The following is a 21,664-nucleotide window of genomic DNA, read 5'->3' as shown; positions in this document are numbered from 1 at the left end:
AAACAGGTCATTCTTTTTAAGTTTTCTGATTTCGGTCCAACTCCAATCACATAAAAATGCTCTCTAAGCATTGTTTAATAGGAACACTGCTTTTCTTAGAACTGAAACAGAAAAAAAGGACATTTACTTCAGGACATTTATTACTTCAGGACCATTATTATAAATATAAAATTACAATCTTTTTTTACATGACAATTGAGCTGACAAAGACGTTCTCTCTCACCTTTTAATTTACAGAATGGAAAAGAAAAAGTAACTGCCATGATATCCTTCCTAACATCTCCTTTTGTAAGTCTTCATGATTATGGAACAAAATACAGGCAAGTGATAAGACTATAATACCTAATAGTGTTACAATAATAAAAACAGCCCTGACTAAGCTCGATCAAGCTTTATTCTATGCAAAATAAATCATCACATTACTGTAATTATATTATTATTGATAATATTATTACTATTATTAGTAGTATTGCATTCTCTAATAAAGAGATTTACGTTACCACTAGTTAGTTAGCTCCAGCTGGAGAACACTCAATTCTCACCGGCTCATATTTTGGCGGCATGTTTCCTCTTTAAGTGCTCCAACATGCATCTTGTGCTCCCATGAAAAGCAAGTTCCGCCTTGTATGTATTGCACATGACAGCATTGTTGGTTTTAAGTTTTGTGAAAGTTTCCCAAACCTTGCTAGTTCGGATTTGTTTGCACTCTGTCATAATTTGCGCTGTTTTTTTCTTTTACCATAAGAGCATTTGTAAAGGGCTGCATTACACTCTAGCCCTGTAGAGGTCAAATCGTGATATTGCACACCCTTACATTTGGTCAAGTGAGATCAAACGACTACTCGACAACAACGATATTTGTTGACAATTTTTTATTGTCGAAAATGTCGACTAATCATTTCAGCCCTATTAGCAAGATCCATGCTCAATCAATACCAACACATTTATAAGGGCACCTTTATACTGTATGTATGCGATTTTTGTATACTTGTGGTTTCAGCTGTTCTGACATTTTCCCATAAATTTTGAGTAAATTTCACAAAAGTTTAATGAATCAAGATTTCACACACAAATTCATGCGTACACACTGGTGCCTAAAGAGGCTCGCTGAACACGTGAGGCACTCAGGCAGGAGTAAACGAGGTCAGGCAGGTTGATATTTTTGAATTATACCTGGCATAGGGGCGGCACTGGAGAAACTGGGCATCAGGGGTGTCTGAGGGGTGCGGCCAGCGTGGCCCCGTGTGATGTCATATCCTGCACTCACAGAGAAGCCGGTGGTGGGTGGACCCATGGGGGGGGCAGAGAGGACGGGGCCCAGATGGGCAGCAGGGGCTGCAGACGGGGGGGTGAAGGGGGCACTGGGGTTGGAGTACGGGCCACTCAGACCCAGAGGAGACGACACCGGGCCGAGAGAGAGAGGCGGGGGAGGCAGCGAGGAGGGAACAGGGCTGGAGAACCCCCCCAGGGGAAAGGCTGAGCTGCTAGAGGGAACAGGGCTGGTAAACCCCCCCGGGGCAAATGCTGAGTTGCTGGAGGGAACAGGGCTGGTAAACCCCCCTGGGGCAAATGCTGAGTTGCTGGAGGGAACAGGGCTGGACCCCACCCCCGGGGAAAACGCTGAGATGCTGGAGGGGCTGGAGATGGTTGGAGGGCCGGAAACACCTGAACAAAAGAAGAGACACGCTCAAATAAATGGATGAACTATCAATAGATGATGAAAAGCATTATCAGTGCATAATGGGAATATTAAATGACATAATATGGCGTTTAGTGACATAATATGGCGTTCAGTGACATCACCATGATGATCAGTGTGGGTGGGGTTAATGAGGTAGCAGTGACATCATCATCATGATGATCAGTGTGGGTGGGATTAATGAGAGTGCAGTGATATCATCATGATGATCAGTGAGGGTAAGGTTAATGAGAGAGCAGCGCAGTGAGAGGATTGCTCCCGTCTTCTCGATTGCTCCTGTCTGCCTTGCTGCTCTGCTGAGCTCTGCTGGGTTGCATCTGTAGCTTCGTATATTTTTCTGTTTTGAATCATTATTTACTGTAGGGTCTGGACCCATAATTATTCATTATATACAAAGGTTTATGAAACTCCAAATCTAACATCCCAAAGAAAACGAACACTAGGGCTGAAACAGTGTCATGTTACAGGACTGATAAGGAGGTTTTACGACCACATTCCTTTGGAAGAGAGTGCATGTGCAAGAGAGAGACAATGGGAAGACAGAAACTTTCTTTAATACAGACTTTGCTGCATTAATCATAGACAAACATGCTTCATAGCATTGTGTAAATGATTTACTGTCTTGTGTACTATTATGTATACATTATGGTATGTACCTTGGTATACAACCAACTAACGATCAATGTAACCTCACCTGTATCATGCCTCCTACCTAATTAATCCTCATTTAATGACTCACACTTTGATGTACATCACCTTCTTCTAGAATGCAGTGTGGATGTGTTATCTCTATCTGAGCATTAACCCTCAAACTAAAGGCCCGTACACACCGGGACGAATATCAGCGCGCGTTATTCGTCAGCGTTTTTCAACGCGTTTTTTGTGTTCACACCCAAGCGTTTTTTGCTGACGATGAGCTGAGTGAACATGCAAATTCATTCCCTGACATTAGATGGCGCTTAATGTAAAACAGAAATAATATCAGAATATACTAGGGTCAAGTCAAGTCAAGTCACATTTATTTATATAGCGCTTTTCACAATACAGATTGTATCAAAGCAGCTTCACAGTGATCTGTATTGTGAAAAGCGCTATATAAAAATAAATGTGACTTGACTTGACTAGGGTGATCATATTCATGTCTCAATGTTTTATTATGACGAAAAAACGAATGAAATAATGATAGAAATAATGTGTTCTGTATTAGAAAAATAAATATATAAATAATAAATAACTAAATGCCTCCAAATGTAAGAAAAAATAGCTCTCACAAACTTACAAAAACGAACTAACAAAATCTATTTATATCTTTAGTTTTCATCCTCTTTATCCTGTTTTTCTTCCTCATCCACCTTGTTTGTCCATCTATATTTTGCTGTAGAACTGATCTTTCCCAGCAGTTTTTTTTGAAAACCAGGACATTTTCATCACTTAAAAACAGCCAGGACAGGACGTGGAAACAGGACATGTGTAACGCAAAGTTGAGATGTTGCCCAGGGATAAAAACATAGCACTAGTTGTCGGAAGAACAGATGCACGAGAGACGAGAGTTGTCGTATTTCCTCGTAAACCAAAAAAACGAACCCGAGGCGTTTTTTTTAAAAATGACGCTTTTACGCGTGGCATTTTTCGCGTCGGTGTAAAAACACTCACATTGGCGCCCATTGTTTAGTCACGAGGCGTTAAACGTCGACGAACATCGCGCGCGAAATTCGTCCCGGTGTGAACAGACCTTAAGGTGTTTCTGGAGTCCTTGAGATGTTTTGACATGCTGTGACATTTGTGCTTTTTTCAGTTGCTTATAAACATATTAATGGCACAGGTGAAATTACACTCTATTTAGCACAAACAGGGCTACCATAACATGTGAGCAACATGTATGTACATGTTTATGTTTTTGAGAGAATATGGTTTATTGAAAAAACTAAAACTGAAAGTTTCTGAAATAAGGCCATACTAAATATGCGCCCACAACACTTTTGACAAATGGATGTTGTGGCTGTAAGACGGGAAAACTGGAACTGGTTGATATAATCAGTCTGACCACTGTCTTCTGAAGACAAAAGGACCTTGCTTGAACAACACACACACCCACTCTTGCAGAGGAAACTCACACAAGAATATATATATGGTCTTAATGTGAATGTGATAATCTTTAATGAGTATTTAGAATCATTTTGAAAGTCCCAGGGTGACAGGTAATAATGTCTCATTTCCAAAGTAATAAAAGAAAAGGTAATAAGGTTTTTAAGAATATAGAAATATCTTGCACAAAGAAGGATGTGTCTTTTGACTTCACACGTCTGGCCCTTTTGTCTGAATGCAACTTACAACCAAGCAAATGGTCTGCCCCCAATAAACATGGTAGGGGGATTTAGTAACTTTCCATTGTAACCTGGTGATTAACATATCAGATAAGGTCTGATATGGCTCCTGGCTCTATTTAAAGGGGTGATGAACTGAGAAATCAAATTTTCCTTGAGCTTTTGACATCTAAGAGGTCATCATATTATAAGAATATCCTGTAAGTTTCAGAACTGAAAACGTCCTTGTTAGTCCAATAAAAGCTTTTATTGACACAGCCTCTGAAAACGACTCGTTTTTAAAAGTGGGGAACTATGACGACGAAGAGGATAAAACACCACCCCCACAGAAGATGATCAACGCCTGCTTCACCACGGCAGGTTTAGCCCCGCCCACCGATTCGCGCATTACACACATAGCTAAATAACATACATGTACATGCTTACCTCGTGATGACAAACTGGATCCCTACCGAGCAATACAGAATTGTGCAGTGCCTGGTTGTGGAAGACAGTCGCTGCATAAGCTTCCTGTGGATTCCAATAGGACTGCATGGATAAACTTTATTTTTCATGACGTTCCAGTAGAGGCCTGCATTTCAGCCCGAGCCCGACGGGCCCCGACTTATTTACACTCTTTGGGCCGGGCTTCGGGCCAATTTTAACGTCACAGTTCACACGCAGGCCGGGCCTCAGGCCTGTTTTAGGCTTATCTTTTTATAGCCTATTTTAGATATTACTTAAAATAAAATATGAGAAGATGACTATTGAAAAGCAAACATAGAAAGACGTTTTATAACCTATCATACTGACATATATGACTGACAGTCTGCTCACGGCACGCACACGCGCACACAGGTTTCCCGGCAACGCGATCCGCGCGACCGGCTCGTTCTCTGTTTAGTGTCCCGCCAGCAGCAGAAGTAGTGAGCGTGACTTCAGCGCAGCTGGAAAAAGTATGACTGGATTAAAACTTTACACGGTGGATGGTGCTTTTTCTGCACGATGCTCTGTAAGAGACTGTTTAGGAGGTTGTCTTGATGTTTTTTGTTTGATTGGACTTTAGTTTCATGAGTCTGTTGGAAACTTTTGGAAATACGAATGGCCATGTTCTGTAGTGAAGACTTGATTTTTGAGGTAAGATAACCTGCATGTTTGTTTTTAATGTAATTTATTTGATTTGTTTAGATTGCATTCTCTGTATTGTAGCCTATTGTATTGTAAATGCATTTACGAGCGCTGTTGCGAGCAGCAGAGCAGTTTGCCTCAGCTTTTCAAAAATGACAATAAACGTTTCACAAACGTTTAAACTAACGTTAACTGTCTGTGTGAATATGTTTAAGTTGTTTTATATCTATGGATTTTATTGTAGCCAAGTAAAGTGTTGATTTGAGAGGCTATAAATGGATCAAACATGTCTAACTCGCTGTCGGGTGCTTGGTCGTCATAAAAAAATAAATAAAAAGAAATATTTGTCTTAATTAACTTTATAAAGAAATGAAAATAATCTAAACGGTAACTACTTTGCCATTGAGGACAAAACATATCTGTTTAAATGACTGCTGCAACAGGGCAGGCTGTGTAAGGTGTTTTTTTTTTTTTTTTAAACGGGCTCGGGTAGGACTCGGGCTGATCATTCTGATGAGCTGTCGGACACGGGCCGGGCTAGGGCCTGGACGTCTCGGGCCAGGGCCGGGCTAGGGCCTAGATTTGAGGCCCGTGCAGGGCTCTACGTTCCAGTTGATGAGGGTAAAACATCGTCGTCTGTTCGCTTCATTTCACTGAGGATTGTTTTGTCAACAAGACTGGATTTGCAGACCGATTAAGAGTAAAGAACGGTGCTGTGTCGTCTATATTGGATCTGACAGGAATATTGTGCAACACACGGACTCTGGGTTGAACATATATGGGCGAATCCGGTTGCCATTTTACAACATTGGACGTTTTCCCCCACATACACCGACGGTTGAGTGAAACTCATTATAATATGCAAAACTGTTCTCCACTCGCAGCAGTGGGTGTTTACTTCCAAGTCTTCAGTGCGACACGCCCATAAAAACCGACTGTTTTTAGGTAGGCTCACAACCAGGGCACAAAATAGCCTATTACTTGTTCATTTTTATGTTTTTGAATGCAAAAACCAAGCGAACGTTATAAGTTGACCTCAGACAACAATATAAAAAAATTTAAAAAGCCAGTTCATGACCCCTTTAAGGAAAATGCAACAAGAGTTCGGCACTGCTTTCTGTATTCAGATCAGCCCATGATGTTGTGTCTTCTAGCCTCAGCTCATGTAATAAATTGGGTAAAGTTCTTTGAAACATTTGATGGGTTGCATTGATTATCTTGTGGAATTGTAAAAATACATTTACCTGACATAATAAATTGTTATATTTGGCTATTCTAACTGACTTTGCATTAACGTATTAAATGATGCAGATATCATTGATAAACCTTTTTCATTTTATGGAGTCAGATGAAACGAGTTAATACATAAGATTAAATGTGTTGCATTTAATTAAAATTCACTTTGTAATGGGAAAGACGGAACACACTTGAGACCTTCACCACGCATCGAACTCCGCCATTGGATCGATTTCGTGCGGACTTTACATGGCCTAGAGTTTTTTCTTCAAAATGATCTGAAAATCATCCTGTCTAAACATTCGGATAAAACTGTGAATTGGGTTATATTGTGAAAAACATTTTTTGTTTGCCAAGGCAATATGCGAATGGGTGTGAACAGCCCACCCTTGTCATAAATAATTAGGTGTAGTAGTCAAAATAACGATTTACGATAAGAACGATAAGAACGATTTACTACATCAGCTGAATCCGTGCTCCTCGAAATGAAACAGCACTTCTGAGGTAACTTTTCCAAGATTACTGGTATTATTTCTCACTGCGCAGCAAGACGAAAGGTTCGGACGAGGTAAGATTTGTAATAAAATCCAGCTGAAGTGGGCATTTTCATGGCTTGCCTCAACATTAGCGATTGAATAGCGCGCGCTTTCAGTGGGCGTGTCACATTACGTTATAATTAGGTGAAAGAAAAAATACTGACAAGTCTCTATTTTCATTCAGATTACATCAACTACTTCATTTAAAAGAAGAGAATTTCAGCTTCATAAAGATAAATCTTTTGTGTTTCTGTGACAAGTATTTACTGAGTTACAATTAATTTTTCGGATGCATTTCAGAAAGATTTTTGTGAAGACAAAGTAAGCTGAAAGCGCACCCTGTTTATTTTATTTATTTTACAAAAACACAAGGTTTTGATGTTAATAAGAGTGTACACAAAAAAAGAAGACCCTCTATAGTTTATAATCATGTATTGATTTAATTTACATGACCATTAATGACAGAATATTTTAAGTCTATGTTGCAGCTATGTGAAAAAAACCCCCAGCAAAACATGCCGGAGCGTTTGCCGATCTCAGAGCAGTGACAACTAACAATGCATTTATACTGCAATTACAACACCATATATAATTATTTTAATAAAGAGAAAATTCTATATTATTATATAAAATTATATATAAATTATATATTTTGAAATTTTGAAATTAAAACCGCCAATAGGTGGCGCCAAATCACCGTCTTAATGTACGAATCATAGAAGCATTCATTCGTTCAAAACGGTAGATTCATTCTGGAACTAAGCCACTCTTTGTTTACTGAACTGTTTACTAAATATCACATGTTATAAAAAAAACAAAAATTTATAGCCCACTAGGGCCATTTTTTCCACCACATCTTGAATTTTGGGTGCATATTAATTCTGCTGGCATTTTACCCCCAACCCCCTGATAACATATGACCCAGATTCAAGAGAAACATAAAACACGACACAACTGTGTGATTGCGTGACGCTGCACAAGCACATGAAAAACATCACGGTGAGCGCCCTAAATACAAAAAACATCTCCCACCATCATTTCTTTTTGGATATAAACACTATAGAAACACTATAGACTATACTCCTAAAAGAAGATTTGTTGTACGCATAATAACTGGCAAGGGATATATTCACCAAGTGCGCTGGTGAGATGTGAAAGAGCCAGAACTTGACTCGGCGTTCGTGGTTCAACTGCTCAAGACTGTTTTCTAAAGATGGCTCCTGCCTGTTTTCACGAAGTGGACTGTCTTTCAAAAATATCTTCTTATTAAATGGTCTGTACACTCACAACGTTCTCAATGCTTCGGTTTGCATGTAGGGATCCTGATTATGCTACAGTGTTAGTGTTGGGCTATTTTGAGCCTTGTTAGTGGTATCAACTAGCGATTTTAGATACAGATACAAGATACAAATAAAAAATGCCTTGTTTAGCCAATTAGATGAATACAAACACCGCTTTGTAAATTTTGAAAATGTTTCTTAATTTTATTAAAGGTGCCCTATAATGGTTTTTTAAATTATTTTATAATGTTTCCTGGGTTGCCCTTATAATGTTAGTATGTTTTTTAGATCAAAAATAGTCATAATTTAGAAATAAAAGGCATTTTTCCTAGCCTGATTTTAGCCTCTGCTTTGAACACTCTGATTGAAGGGGTGTGTCTGCTGTGTGTAACCGGCCTCTGCTGTGATTGGCTGACATGCTTGCATATGAAATAGCTATGTATTACATGTGAAACTCTCTCGAATAATTTTACTACAGCTTTTATAGGTTTTTACTATTACAGCTATCGAGATTAACGAATCGTGAGATGTTTTTGAAGTATTTAGATCTATTCCCATCACATAAAGTGTTGCTGTTATGAGCATTGAGCAAGCAAAGGACAGTGAGTGTGTCGATCGCGAGAATGAAGATCTTATCATTGCAATGCAGTCTCTACTCTCTAATGCAGCAGACACGATGATGTACAGTTAGAGCTTCGTTGTGCAGTGTCATTGAATTCATAACGAGTTTGGTAAGTGTCCAGATAAACTCGCGCTGATTGTTCTTTGATCGCTTTCTTTCTGTATATAATTCACAATTTAAATAAGATTTTTTTTTCTTCATCCTACTAAAAGAAACGATGTGAAGTTGATTATTAATCACTGGCCTGACTTACTGATGCAAAAACAGTATTGAACGATTTTAAAGTGAAAGATTACCTGTCTGAACTTGAACAACAACACATATTTTAGGCTGAAAAAAGCCTGTTTTCAATTACATTACAATACCTAGTATGTCTATTTAACGGTTGTGAGTGTGGGGTGGGGCGGGGCAGGTTGTAAAAAAAGATACAGTGCGTGGCGGGTTGTAAAAATAGATACAGTGCTGTGGGGGCGTGCTGCGGGGCAGCCTGGGGCAGACAAATAATTTCATAAAAGTATCAATACTCAATATCATTCTCAATATCATTAATTCCAAAAACTTTTAAGCGGGCTATGATTAAACCACTTGTTAAAAAAAACCACAACTTGATCCTACAGAATTAGTCAATTACAGATCTCGAATCTACATTTTCTGTCAAAGATACTAGAAAAGGCAGTATCTTCACAACTATGTTCCTTTTTAGGAGGAAATTATATCTGCATGGATTTCCAGTCCATAGTACTGAGACAGCTCTATTTAGTCACAAATGCTTTGCTCTAATCATCCTATCATGGTTGTATCTCTCTATTTGTGTTACTAGATCTTAGTGCTGCATTTGATACCATTGACCACAACATTCTTTTAAATAGACTCGAAAATTATGTTGGCATTAGTGGAATTGAATTAGCATGGTTTAAAACATATCTGACCGTTATCAGTTTGTAGCAGTAAATTAAGAGATGTCTTATCGATCACAAGTTCAGTATGTAGTACCACAAGGCTCAGTACTAGGACCGTTGCTGTTCCCTCTGTACATGCTAAAGAAGATATCATTAGGAAGCATGGGAGATATCATTAGGAAGCATGGCATTAGTTTGCACTGTTATGCTGATGATACTCAAATCTATATTTCTTCACGCCCAGATGAAACTTATCAATTCACAAAATTAATGGAATGCATAGCTGATATAAAAAAAACTGGATGACTACTAGTAATTTCCTACTACTAATTTGAATATATGTGGAGAATATATGAATATATGTGGAGTCGTTTTTGTGTAAATCGTGTGTAAAGTGGTTCTGGCGTAAATTTTCGGATTCATTAAAATTTTCCAAATTTTAGTTGGTACGCAAGAAATCTACACCTGCTCCCAGCCACGCGTAAATGGTGCGCTTAACATCCGAACGTTTTGCTCATTAATAAGGCTGCATTTTTATTCACCTTAATCGGGTACATATTTAAACAGCATTTTGAAAAAATATTTTATATTAGTAATTACATACGGTTTTTCTTTTTACTTTTATTATGAGAGCCAGTAGGCTAATAGAAGATCTGGTGATCGATGGTGGACCTTCTCCAGTTTAAATACGATTTTTCCTAGGTGAACTAATTCGCTTTTTGCGGTCAAGCTTAATGTCGAACCATTTTCTTCTCACTTCTGGGACTGTTCGATTAAAGGGGACATATCATGCAAAATCCACTTTTTTAGCCCTTAAATGCATTTTTTGTTGTATATTTTCAGTGTTTATAAGTACAGAAAAGATGAAATTATTCTCTTCAGGTGCTTTGTTTATATCTTTATATTCTGTTTTGATCATATTTTTCAACCTGTTCAGATTTTTCTGTTCTCTATGACGTTTTTTGAACTATCACATCACAGTATTTGCAGCGGAACTGCCAAATAAGGACATTGACTACCGGCCCAACACTTCGAGCAATCCGCCATTATTATTTCTCGCTCCGATTTTGTAGTCCGAGCTCAGTGATGCAGAAGTTACGAGAGGGCAAGTCAAAATGTTCAGTTGTTGGATGTAGTGACCTGAAGCACTTCAAGGATTCCCACTTCAAAAACCTCCGCCAGTATAAAGAAGGGTTTGCCGATTGACTTCGTCTGAATGAGAGGTAAATCCCTTCTATCTTTGGAGACGACGAACAGAGCATTTCGATAAGCTGTAAATATCGTTAATAAAAATAAAGTACTTTACTTTCTTAAAACACATGGTGGTCATGGTTTAGCAGTACCTTTGTCTTTCTTTGTTTTTGTTTTGAAGTAACGTTACACGTCTGCAGTATTTTTGTTCTTGAGTTTCATCAATGGTCATTTAGCTGCTGTGTTTTCTGATGCTTTTCTAAACGCATCATATTATCAATACAGATTTTTTTGTGGTAAGATTAGACCGTAGTCATTTATCTTGTCAGTGTGCTTATTTTAACAAGAGAAATAGTCGACTTTCACTAATAACACAAAACAGTTAACTTACATACATCCATATGAAGAGGTTGTTCTGCAGGTTCGTCGTCGTCTTTATCAACTCACTCGCTCTGGCTCGAATATGTAAGGCTTGATGGACAAGTCTTCTGTTGTTGACATTTTATTAACGTGTGAATAAAAATGTTCTTTGAAGGTATCGGATATAATCGTATATCTCTAATCAAACTACAATAATGGCCGAACGGGGGAGTTGAACCGACCGTGAACTCATCGACCTGGAGAGCGGGCAGGGTATGACGCATCTCCTTTTTATTTAAAGGGGCCGCTTTGAAACGGGTCGCTCAAAAACGCACATCAGAAAAGGGGTAGAAAAGGGGCTTGTGGAGCTATAATAATGAGGAATTCAGACCCAAGCATTGCAGTTATGTTTTATATAGACCACAACGGTATGATTTATATGTAAAAATGAATGATTTAAAAGCATGATATGTACCCTTTAACAGATGAAACTCCATTAACTGCATCTGTAATATGCTGCCAAGCTTCCTTTTTTTAGGACCTGATATGCCACATGTACGCTTGAAAATAAAATTGGCGTTTTGAATGAACTTCTGATAATAAAACTTCAATTTCTGCATCCGATAAATCTTTCTTTTTCATTCACATTCATGTTATTATATGCCTAATAGATGTCAGTCGGATATAATGGGCGGGATTTATGGTAATTAAGAAAGAACGTGCAAGCGCATCCCATTTACGACTGCACACACACACATTTCACTATCACATCTGACGTTACGAAGTATTTGTGAATCAGTTGAAGAGTTTTCGGGAAGGTCTCTTTACGTGCAAATCACTCTCATATTTACTCGTATATTTACGAATGTTTCATGAATGAGACCCACTGTCAGCAGTATTGACAGCAAAATAGACCACAGAATATTTTGTTCTGTATTGACAGGTGCAATATTTGAAAATTGATTCTTTTTTATTTATTTATTTTCAAATTATATTTGTATCTGAATTTATGTCAAAACCTAGACTTTCAACCATCAAAAATGTATTAATATGTATTTGTGTACAAAATAACATATTGTAGCGACTGTCAATGGCTGTCTGGCTGTCAATCAGCTATCTGGAACCCCGGGCACGCTGTTGGTTGGCCTGGGGAGAGGGGGGCAGGTTGAGAAAGTTTGTCTGTTATTTTGGTTGCGCTGTTCTGAAGCTATGTTTCTGAATGCTTGCACGTTGTGCCTGGCGAATAAACAAGTTAACTGAACTCTGACCTCGTGTGAGATGCGACAATATAAACAGCTTCTCTATTCTATTTTGCCTGGAAAAGTGTCGCGTGAAAAATAGGCGTTGGTTCTATTTCTAGCATGCACGCGTTTTCCTCACGGCTCGAGCGCGCAAGTCATTCAGGCAGTCTGCAAGCTCTAACCTGTTAACATGGGAGCCGAAATAAAAATGGACACGCCATGCAGCCAGTGTGTCACAGGGCACTCTGTGCCACCGCATAACTATAGATGTGTTAAAAAATAATGAGAATATATATATATATATATATACACACACACATGTATCCGAGTCCTGATCAGGAGGTAACATCCGATTCCGATCGATTCTGAAACCATGTGATCGGGCCCCATTTCCGATCACTTGATCGGATCGGGACATCCCTACTCGCTACCTGTATTATTAGCACCTGTTTGAACCTGTTATCTGTATAAAAGACACCTGTCCACAGCCTCAAACAGTCACACGCCAAAACTCAACCATGGCCAAGACCAAAGAGCTGTCGAAGGACACCAGGAAGAAAATTGTAGACCTGCACCAGGCTGGGAAGAGTGAATCTACAATAGGCAAGCAGCTTGGTGTCAAAAAAATCGACTGTGGGAGCAATAGGTGGTTTGCAGTCACGTGATTGTGTTGACGCGCGGAATGCAGATGGAGGTCAAGGAGTGAAGAGCGCAATGGACGAGATGGAGGAAAATCCGTACTGTACTACTTTGACGCTATTACAAGAGAAATATATAAACAGAAAATCGAAACATATGTTGGACGTGATACTTACGTTATGAAGAAGACCGATTTTCAACTGAATTGAGAGATTTGCCTTCCATCGAGGCTATAGATATCAGCAACTAACTCGTCTTACAGACATACTTAGACTTTACAAGTTTGGAAACTGGTACGTTACACAAACAGCCACATAAGTGTATTTAACCACCTGAATAATGTAATTATAAGCCACATAAATAATGTATTAACTCACATTTGATGAAGTGATCACTGCACACACACACAGGCATTTTCCCATTCGGCTCATCCCGACCGCAGACGTAGGTTTGCAAGGCATTTTTCCCGATGTTTTTCAGTCAATTTCTTGTATTTTCCACCCTTATGAACAACAACTTTTGGCACACGATAAAAACTCCTCGTGGTTTGATCGATTTGAGCAACCATAAACGACGCAAAACATAGGCATTTTGAGTGTGTTATAGTGCTTCCTAAATATAGAAAATCACTTCCTGCCCTCCATCTGCGTTTTGCGCCATGGCAACGCAGTGGCGTGACGTCATGTGAAAACAAGCTATTGTAAGAAAATGGAAGACATACAAGACCACTGATAATCTCCCACGACCTGGGGCTCCATGCAAGATCTCATCCCGTGGGGTCAAAATGATCATGAGAACGGTGAGCAAAAATCCCAGAACTACACGGAGGGACCTGATGAATGACCTGCAGAGAGCTGGGACCAAAGTAACAAAGGCTACCATAAGTAACACACTACACCGAGAGGGACTCAAATCCTGCAGTGCCAGGCGTGTCCCCCTGCTTAAAAGACAACTCCGGTGCAAAATGAACCTTTAGTCTAATTACACATTGTTACCTAGTCAACCGTTATCAGAGATTTGTTTTCATGATTGCCGAATGTAAGTAGTTTTATCTCTAAAAACAGTTTAGCCTATAACGCTAGTATAATGCTAGTATATGGGGCATAGAGTAATGACAAATAAAAATCGCTTGTTATTACCACTAACAAGGCTCAAAATAGCCCCACACTAACACGACAGCATAATAAGGGTCCCTACATTCAAACCAAAGCATTGAGAACTTTGTCAGTGATACAGTTTAATAAGAAGATATTTTATACACACAGTAAACTTCGCGAATACAGAAAGAAGCCATCTTGGAAAAATATTCTCTACCAGTCGATCTACGAATGCCGATCCAAGTGCGCTGGTGAGATATGAATAAGGTGATATAAGTGAATAAGTGAGCACGAACAGTAGGCTACGTGTACATATTGAAGAGAAGTAAACGGTTTGTGTTTCTTCTGGCAACAACGGACCATATGAGATTCTGCACAGTTCAGCGCACATGGATCGGCGTTCGTAGATCGACAGGTAGAGACTTTTTTTCAAAGATGGCTTCTTCCTGTATTCGCGAAGTTGACTGTGTGTATAAAATATTGGCATTATACTAGCGTTATAGGCTAAACTGTTTTTAGAGATAAAACTATTTACATTCGGCAATCATGAAAACAAATCTCAGATAACGGTTGACTAGGTAGCAATGTGTAATTAGACCAAAGGTTAATTTTGCGCCAGAGTTCTCCTTTAAGCCAGTACATGTCCAGGCCCGTCGGAAGTTTGCCAGAGAGCATATTGATGATCGAGAAGAGGATTGGAAGAATATCATGTGGATCAGATGAAACCAAAAGAGAACTTTTTGGTAAAAACTAAACTTGTGTTTGGAGGAAGAAGAATGCAGAAGAGTTGCATCCCAAGAACACCATACTTAATGTGAAGCATGGGGGAGGAAACATCATGCTTGTTTTTTCTGCAAAGGGAACAGGAAAACTTATCCGTGTTGAGGGAACAATGAACGGGGCCATTTATTGTGAGATTTTAAGCCAAAACCTCCTTCCATCAGTGAGAGCCTTGAAGATGAAACAAGTCTGGATCTTCCAGCATGACAATGATCCCAAACACACCGCCCGGGCAACGAAGGAGTGGCTCCGTAAAAAGCATTTCAAGGTCCTGGGGTGGCCTAGCCTGTCTCCAGACCTCAACCCCATAGAAAATTTGTTGAGTGCGTGTTGTCCAGCGACAGCCCGAAACATCACTGCTCTAGAGGAGATCTGCATGAAGGAATGGGCCAAAATAGCTACTAATAGCTGTAATAGCTACAGCTACAGTGTGTGCAAACCTGGTGAAGACTTACAGGAAACGTTTGACCTCTGTCATTGCCAACAAAGGTTATGTTACAAAAGTATTACAGTCATGGTCAAAATTAATGGCACCCCTGGTAAATATGATGAAAACTGGCTGTAAAAAATAATTCTGCCTTGTTTGTCCTTTTGATCTTCCATTCAAAAATTGCCAAAATTCTAACCTTTCATTGAAGTAAAAGAATTGAAAGTGGAGGTAAATCACACTATTAAATAAATGTTTTTCTCCAAAACACTCTGGCCATAATTATTGGCACCCTGTTACTAAAAACTTTTTGCAACCTCCTTTTGCCAAGATAACAGATCTGAGTCTTCTCCTATAATGCCTGATGAGTTTGGAGAACACCTCACCAGAGATCAGAGACCATTCCTCCATATAGACCATTTCACAAGATGTAAACAACACTGGTCCAGAAGCACTTCCTGTTTCCGTTTGTAAGTGTTTTCTTTATTTCACATGTAAAGGAAACATCTTAAAGATGTTTGTTTAACTTTTTGATTCAGTTTTAAATGTTCTATTGGTTGTATTTTATCCCAGCTTTTATGTAGTGTTAAAAAACTGAAACAGGAAGTGTTTCTGGACCAGTGTTGTTTACATCTCGTGAAATGGTCTATTCGCCTTATTCACGGCAGCGCCATCTTTGATTTTTAATGAGAATGAAAGCGAGGCTGTGAGGGATAGACTTGCATCTCTTCAATGGGCTGTACTGTTATTTAATGTGTTTTTGGGTTGTTCTGCTCATGAAACACTGGAAAAATATAATTCAAAGAAATGTCAGTTGACGAAAAAACTCCCGACAATGTAAGCTGTGGAAAATTGTAAGTAATCTAGCCGCTATATTCAGCTTTTTACAGCGGATGCCATTGGAAACACGGTAAGTCTATCCCTCACAGCCTCACTTTCATACCTGTCATGGCGCTGCTCTGAATAAGGTCTATAGACTCTCTCCAGATCCTGCAGATTCCCAGATCCATGTTGGTGCTTCATCTCTTCAGTTCACTCCACTCATCGAGAGCGCAGTGACTAGGGGTGTGCACGAATATTTGAATTTTCGATTATTCGATCTGCAATTAATTTTTGAAAAATAAAATACTATTCGTATTTTACTACATTGCTTTGCTGGCCGTAAATGCAGTGAATCCATGATAAATCACAAGCACTAACTCGCAATTATAATTAAATGCACTGGGTGGCACTGTGGACTGTAACAAGTTGTGTGTATTTGATCACATAATGCTGTCGTCTGCCTCGTGAAGTTTGGAATTACTTGAAAATGATCTTACAAAATGAAATTACTTTTGATCAAATTAATTAATCTGAGTTATAATTTCATCACCACAATGGAAAATCACATCAAATTCAAACAAGGCAGCTGACCATCACTGCATCACGACTGTAGGTAAGCGCAGCTAGACCCTGCGTGATCAAAGATGATAAGTTATAGCAAAATTATTTTTGAGACATATACTTCCTTTAAAGGGCACCTATTATGGAAAATTCACTTTTACATGGTGTTTGAACATAAATGTGTGTTGGCAGTGTGCGAGCAAAACCACCCTAGAACGATAAAAATCCACCCAGTGTTTTTTTTACAATCTCAATAAATCATATCCACTGTCTCAGAACTGTTCTAAGATTCAGCTCTTTGTGACGTAGAAAGTGAGAAAGGGGTTTGATTGACAGTGTGGTTGTGGCATAGACCCCGCCCTCGGTGATCTGTACACACCATCCTCCATTGTTTCAACGACAGCCGGTAATATCTTTATAAACATAAATGTTCTGTCGTGGGTTAATCCTGTTGTTGTGGCTTAAAAGTTAATCCTCAAGTGTGGATCGACGTCTACTGTTTGCGATCCACCGACACATCCATTAACAGTAAGTGTATTTTATGAATTTTGAGCAAATAACTTGTTGTTGTCGTCATCCTAGGATGTCTGTTTATATAATTTAAACCTTGTTTGTATAGTGTGTAACCGTACGTTTATATATATATATATATATATATTTAAAGATATTGTATCAAAAACTGCATATATGTTGTTGTCCTGTAAGTTAGCCATCTTCTCACATTTGCCACAGAAGCACCTGTATGACAAGCTAAACATGACGCAACAGGTCCCTCGTATAAATGTATTTCGCTTGTACATAGCAAACTTTATCACAGTATGTGTATGTAGTTTCAAAAAAGCCAGCGTTAGTGTTTGTGTATGTCTGTGTGTGTGTTGCACATCCATAATTGCAAATGGGACGCGATTACAACTCTATACATAAATGTATCAAATAACCATACCAAGACGTACTGGTCCATTCTCATTTGTGTTTATTCTGCCGGAGTCTCTTCGTACTATTTATATATTTCGATTCAAACGTATACATACAGTCGGCAACGTGTCATAGTTGGGGGGCGTGGTCGGCGTGGGGGAAAGCAGCACGACCATCCTATGTATTTGAATGACAAAAATGTCATATTGCGAGTCATTTATGCCTGCCGACCGGCAACGGTACATTGCAAAATTAACTGTAATAGGTTATGATTGCCCATATTTAATTAAAAACTGGGTCAATGACCCAACCAAATGGCCAGAGGTGTCGTTCCCAGACTATTGTAATCTGGTTGAATCTCCAGGTAAGACATCGCGTAAGCTACCGGCAACACAAGCCTATAACTCAATCAACTTGCGTATAAGTTACTATAAGTCCATAAAACCATGTCACTTACCAATTGTATGCTTCACTCCACTATTAATCCTTTTGTAAAACGGTGATCAGTAGTAGCTACGAAGTTGCAGAGGGACTTTGCTGACAGTTATCCGAATTCTTACAGACTGCAGTCTGATAACTATGAGCTGATAACGCTAATGTGAATGAGACATCCCTTATGAAAAACAACTATAGGAATCTTGTAGTATTTTAGGACAAATATTATAGTAACGTTAATCCTATAGGAATACTATAGTATTTTGGGACATAGCCTAGAAGTATAGAGGTATTAAAGAACATCACAGAAGTATTATACACTACTATAGAATACTAATAGCCATAGGATTACAATAGTTCTTTTTCGTAAGGGATGTAACGTCAGACAAATCTGGCCCACTGCCTAATACGAGTTAAACATCTACTACTATCACACAGGGATCTCTACTCACACAGTAATCTAATAAGATATGATTAATTTTGCCATTTTGTCCTCCTATCCGGTTCTGTATGCATGTAAGAAAGGCTGTAGAACTTCAATTTATAATTTGTTAGTTTATTGGTGGTACAGAAAACGACACAGCAACTCTTCGGCATGATTGTCGCATCTATTTCAATGAGCGCCAAGGCAATGTTTTCCCCCATGGGCTAAATTCACATCACGTGACGGGGCGTTCCCAGACCAACCGACTGTATCTATGCTGAATGACATTCAAAACAGCTCGTCTCTCAGCCCATCTGCTTAGAGTGACTGCCGATAGGTATCAGGTTACGCCCTCATCCAAAGGCAGGGTGGGGATATGCAGCTAGGGCTGGGCGATATATCGAGTTTGTACGATGTATCGTTATATTTTTTGAAACGATATGGAATGAGGCAATACCGTTTATATCGATACAGTAGTTTGATATGAGCACATCTGAAAAATAGCGGAGGTTGCAGTGTGAGCTGCTGCAGTGAAAGTAGCTAGGCTACGTAGTACAATTTGTCCTAAACATGACACAAGCTTATATTAATTGCGTCAAAATCACTTTGATATAGTTAACAAGTTTAAGGCAGCTTGCCGCCCTGTCAAATGCTCTGACAGACACTGTTGCTGACTGACAAGATATACTTGCTCTGTTTAATGCGTTTGAGATGTGGTGCTTTCCTCAGTGCTCAACTTACATTTCACAGGTATATTCTCCATCTGTAAAAGTTAGAAAGTAAAGCAAATATGTCCATTTCACAACAAATATGTCCATGTCAGAAGAGGACGAGTTTCTGGAAGTGAATCTCCGCTAAAATTCATGCTTCCTTGAACGAGCGCCGGCGCGCGCATGCGCGTGAATAGTACTACGTAGTACGCAATAATTCTGACTAAAATAAACATATTGCTAAAATATTTGTTGTTGGAGAAAATAAATGTGCCATATGTGGAATTTTAAACCTACAAGTATATATTTTTAATGAAAGTGAAAGTGATTATTATAATGGGGTAATCAAATGCAGGCTAATATAATTAGTTTGTGCTTTTGTTTTTATTTTCATTTTTAGTTTAGCCTTTAGTCAATATAAAAACAAAAGCTTTTTGCACATAATATATTGCATAGCCTATATTATATTTGTTTCCATATCCTTCAATATCAACATTGTTTGTAGGATATCATTGGGCCGAATGTGAATATATATATATATATATATATATATTTTTTTTTTTTAAATATAAAGATTTTCTTTATCTAAATAGAAAACGTAGAAAGTACAGAGATATATATCGTATATCGCCATTTGACCAAAAAATATCGAGATATGATTTTTTGGCCATATTGCCCAGCCCTATATGCAGCTCATTTGCATTAAGGTGGTATACCTCCAAAACAGCTCATTTTTAAAGAGGCCCCAAAATTACATTTTCAAATGGTTATAATAAATTAACTGTGGGGTATTTTGAGCTGAAACTTCACAAATACATTCTGGGGACACCTGAGACCAATATTACATCTTGTAAAAAGGGGCATAATAGGTGCCCTTTAAGTTTCATTGAGGCAGACCGGTTTAAGAACAGAAAACGCAAAGTGCTGTTAGAAACTTAGAACATCGATATCTTTGTGTCTCTGAAGCGTCTGTCAGCAAAGCGGCTTTTTATTTCTCAATAAACGTGAAACAATATAAACACGATAATCATTTGCTGATGCGAGTGTGTACGTTCTGTACGATATCTGGGAAAATCTGCTTTATTATGCGTTTTTTTCCCCGTTCGCGCTGCTTGAGCATGTGTTTATTAATGCTTTTGTTTTTTTATATATTTTGTTTACACATAGGCCTACTGTTTACTGTTTTCAACTAAAAGAAAACTTTAACATATATTGTAACCTTGTTGTGTATATTGCCTAATTGTTACCTTGTTCAGAAATGGTGACAAAAAAAAAAACTGTAAACTTAAAAAATAACCTCTTTTTCCTATTAAACGTCATATAAATAAACAAATATTCGATTTTTATGAGCCCGAATATTCGAATGCAGTATTTTTTAAAAATGCCCATCCCAAGCAATGACATAATCATGATGATCAGTGTGGGCGGTGTTAATGAGAGCGGAGTGACATCATGATCAGAGAGGGTGGGGTTAATGAGAGCGCAGTGACATCATCATGATGATGATCAGAGAGGGTGGGGTTAATGAGAGCGCAGTGACATAATCATGATGATCAGGGAGGCTGGGGTTAATGAGAGCGCAGTGACATAATCATGATGATCAGGGAGGCTGGGGTTAATGAAAGCACAGTGACATCATCATTATCATCAGTGGGGTTACCGCTGGAGAGTGGCGGGGGGCCGGTGGCCGCTGTCGGGAGAGGTGGAGGGGTGCCCGGCGGGGTGCTCTCGATGCCACTCTCTTCCATCATCTTCACTCTGTCCTGTACACACCACATGACAAACTGTAAACTTCTTCGACTTAAATATGACAAGCAGAAAATGATAATAAACATTTGACATAAGATACTGGGTGTGTAACAATATATTGCACTATAAAAATGCAACAATGTGTATCGTGGAGAGGCTCATTATGTATTGTGTATAGTTCACCCAAAATTATATAGCAATTCTCTAGTGCACTTGTTGAATCCTCTAATGCACCGAAATAAGTAGTGTACAACCCATTAACAGTTCATCACTGTTAAAGGAACACTCCGACTTTTTGGGACTTTAGCCTATTCACCTTACCCCCCAGAGTTAGATAAGTCCATACATACCTTTTTCATCTCCGTGCGTGCTATAAGTCTGTTTGACGCACCCACCGCTAGCCTAGCTTAGCACAAAGACTGGATGTGAATGGTTGCAGCTTTCATACTAATCCAAATGAGTGACAAAATAACGCAAACGTTTTCTTATTTAGATGTTGTGATTTGTATAGTCACAGAGTGTACAAATAACAAAGTCAAATGAGACACAGACATCTTTTAAGACACCGTATAAAACCTGGGAACTATTCTCTGAAGGCGAAGCACTGCTA

General features: G+C 38.8%; 1 protein-coding gene across 1 annotated transcript in view; it reads right to left on the bottom strand.

The window, feature by feature from the left end:
• The window catches only part of prrc1 (proline-rich coiled-coil 1), a 53,680-nt gene that overhangs the window by 28,144 nt on the left and 3,872 nt on the right, over positions 1 to 21,664 (bottom strand). The window contains exons 2-3 of the mRNA XM_089126584.1: positions 20,966 to 21,068; positions 1,174 to 1,665 (exon numbers count right to left, since the gene is read on the bottom strand). Coding sequence (XP_088982710.1) covers positions 1,174 to 1,665; positions 20,966 to 21,056 — 583 coding nt within the window. The 5' untranslated portion in view covers positions 21,057 to 21,068. The remainder of the gene's footprint in view (positions 1 to 1,173; positions 1,666 to 20,965; positions 21,069 to 21,664) is intronic.

Source organism: Pimephales promelas, chromosome 23, assembly GCF_988280905.1.
Source record: "Pimephales promelas chromosome 23, fPimPro1.hap1.1, whole genome shotgun sequence".
NCBI lineage: Eukaryota > Metazoa > Chordata > Actinopteri > Cypriniformes > Leuciscidae > Pimephales > Pimephales promelas.
This window is presented reverse-complemented; position numbering and strand designations above follow the sequence as displayed.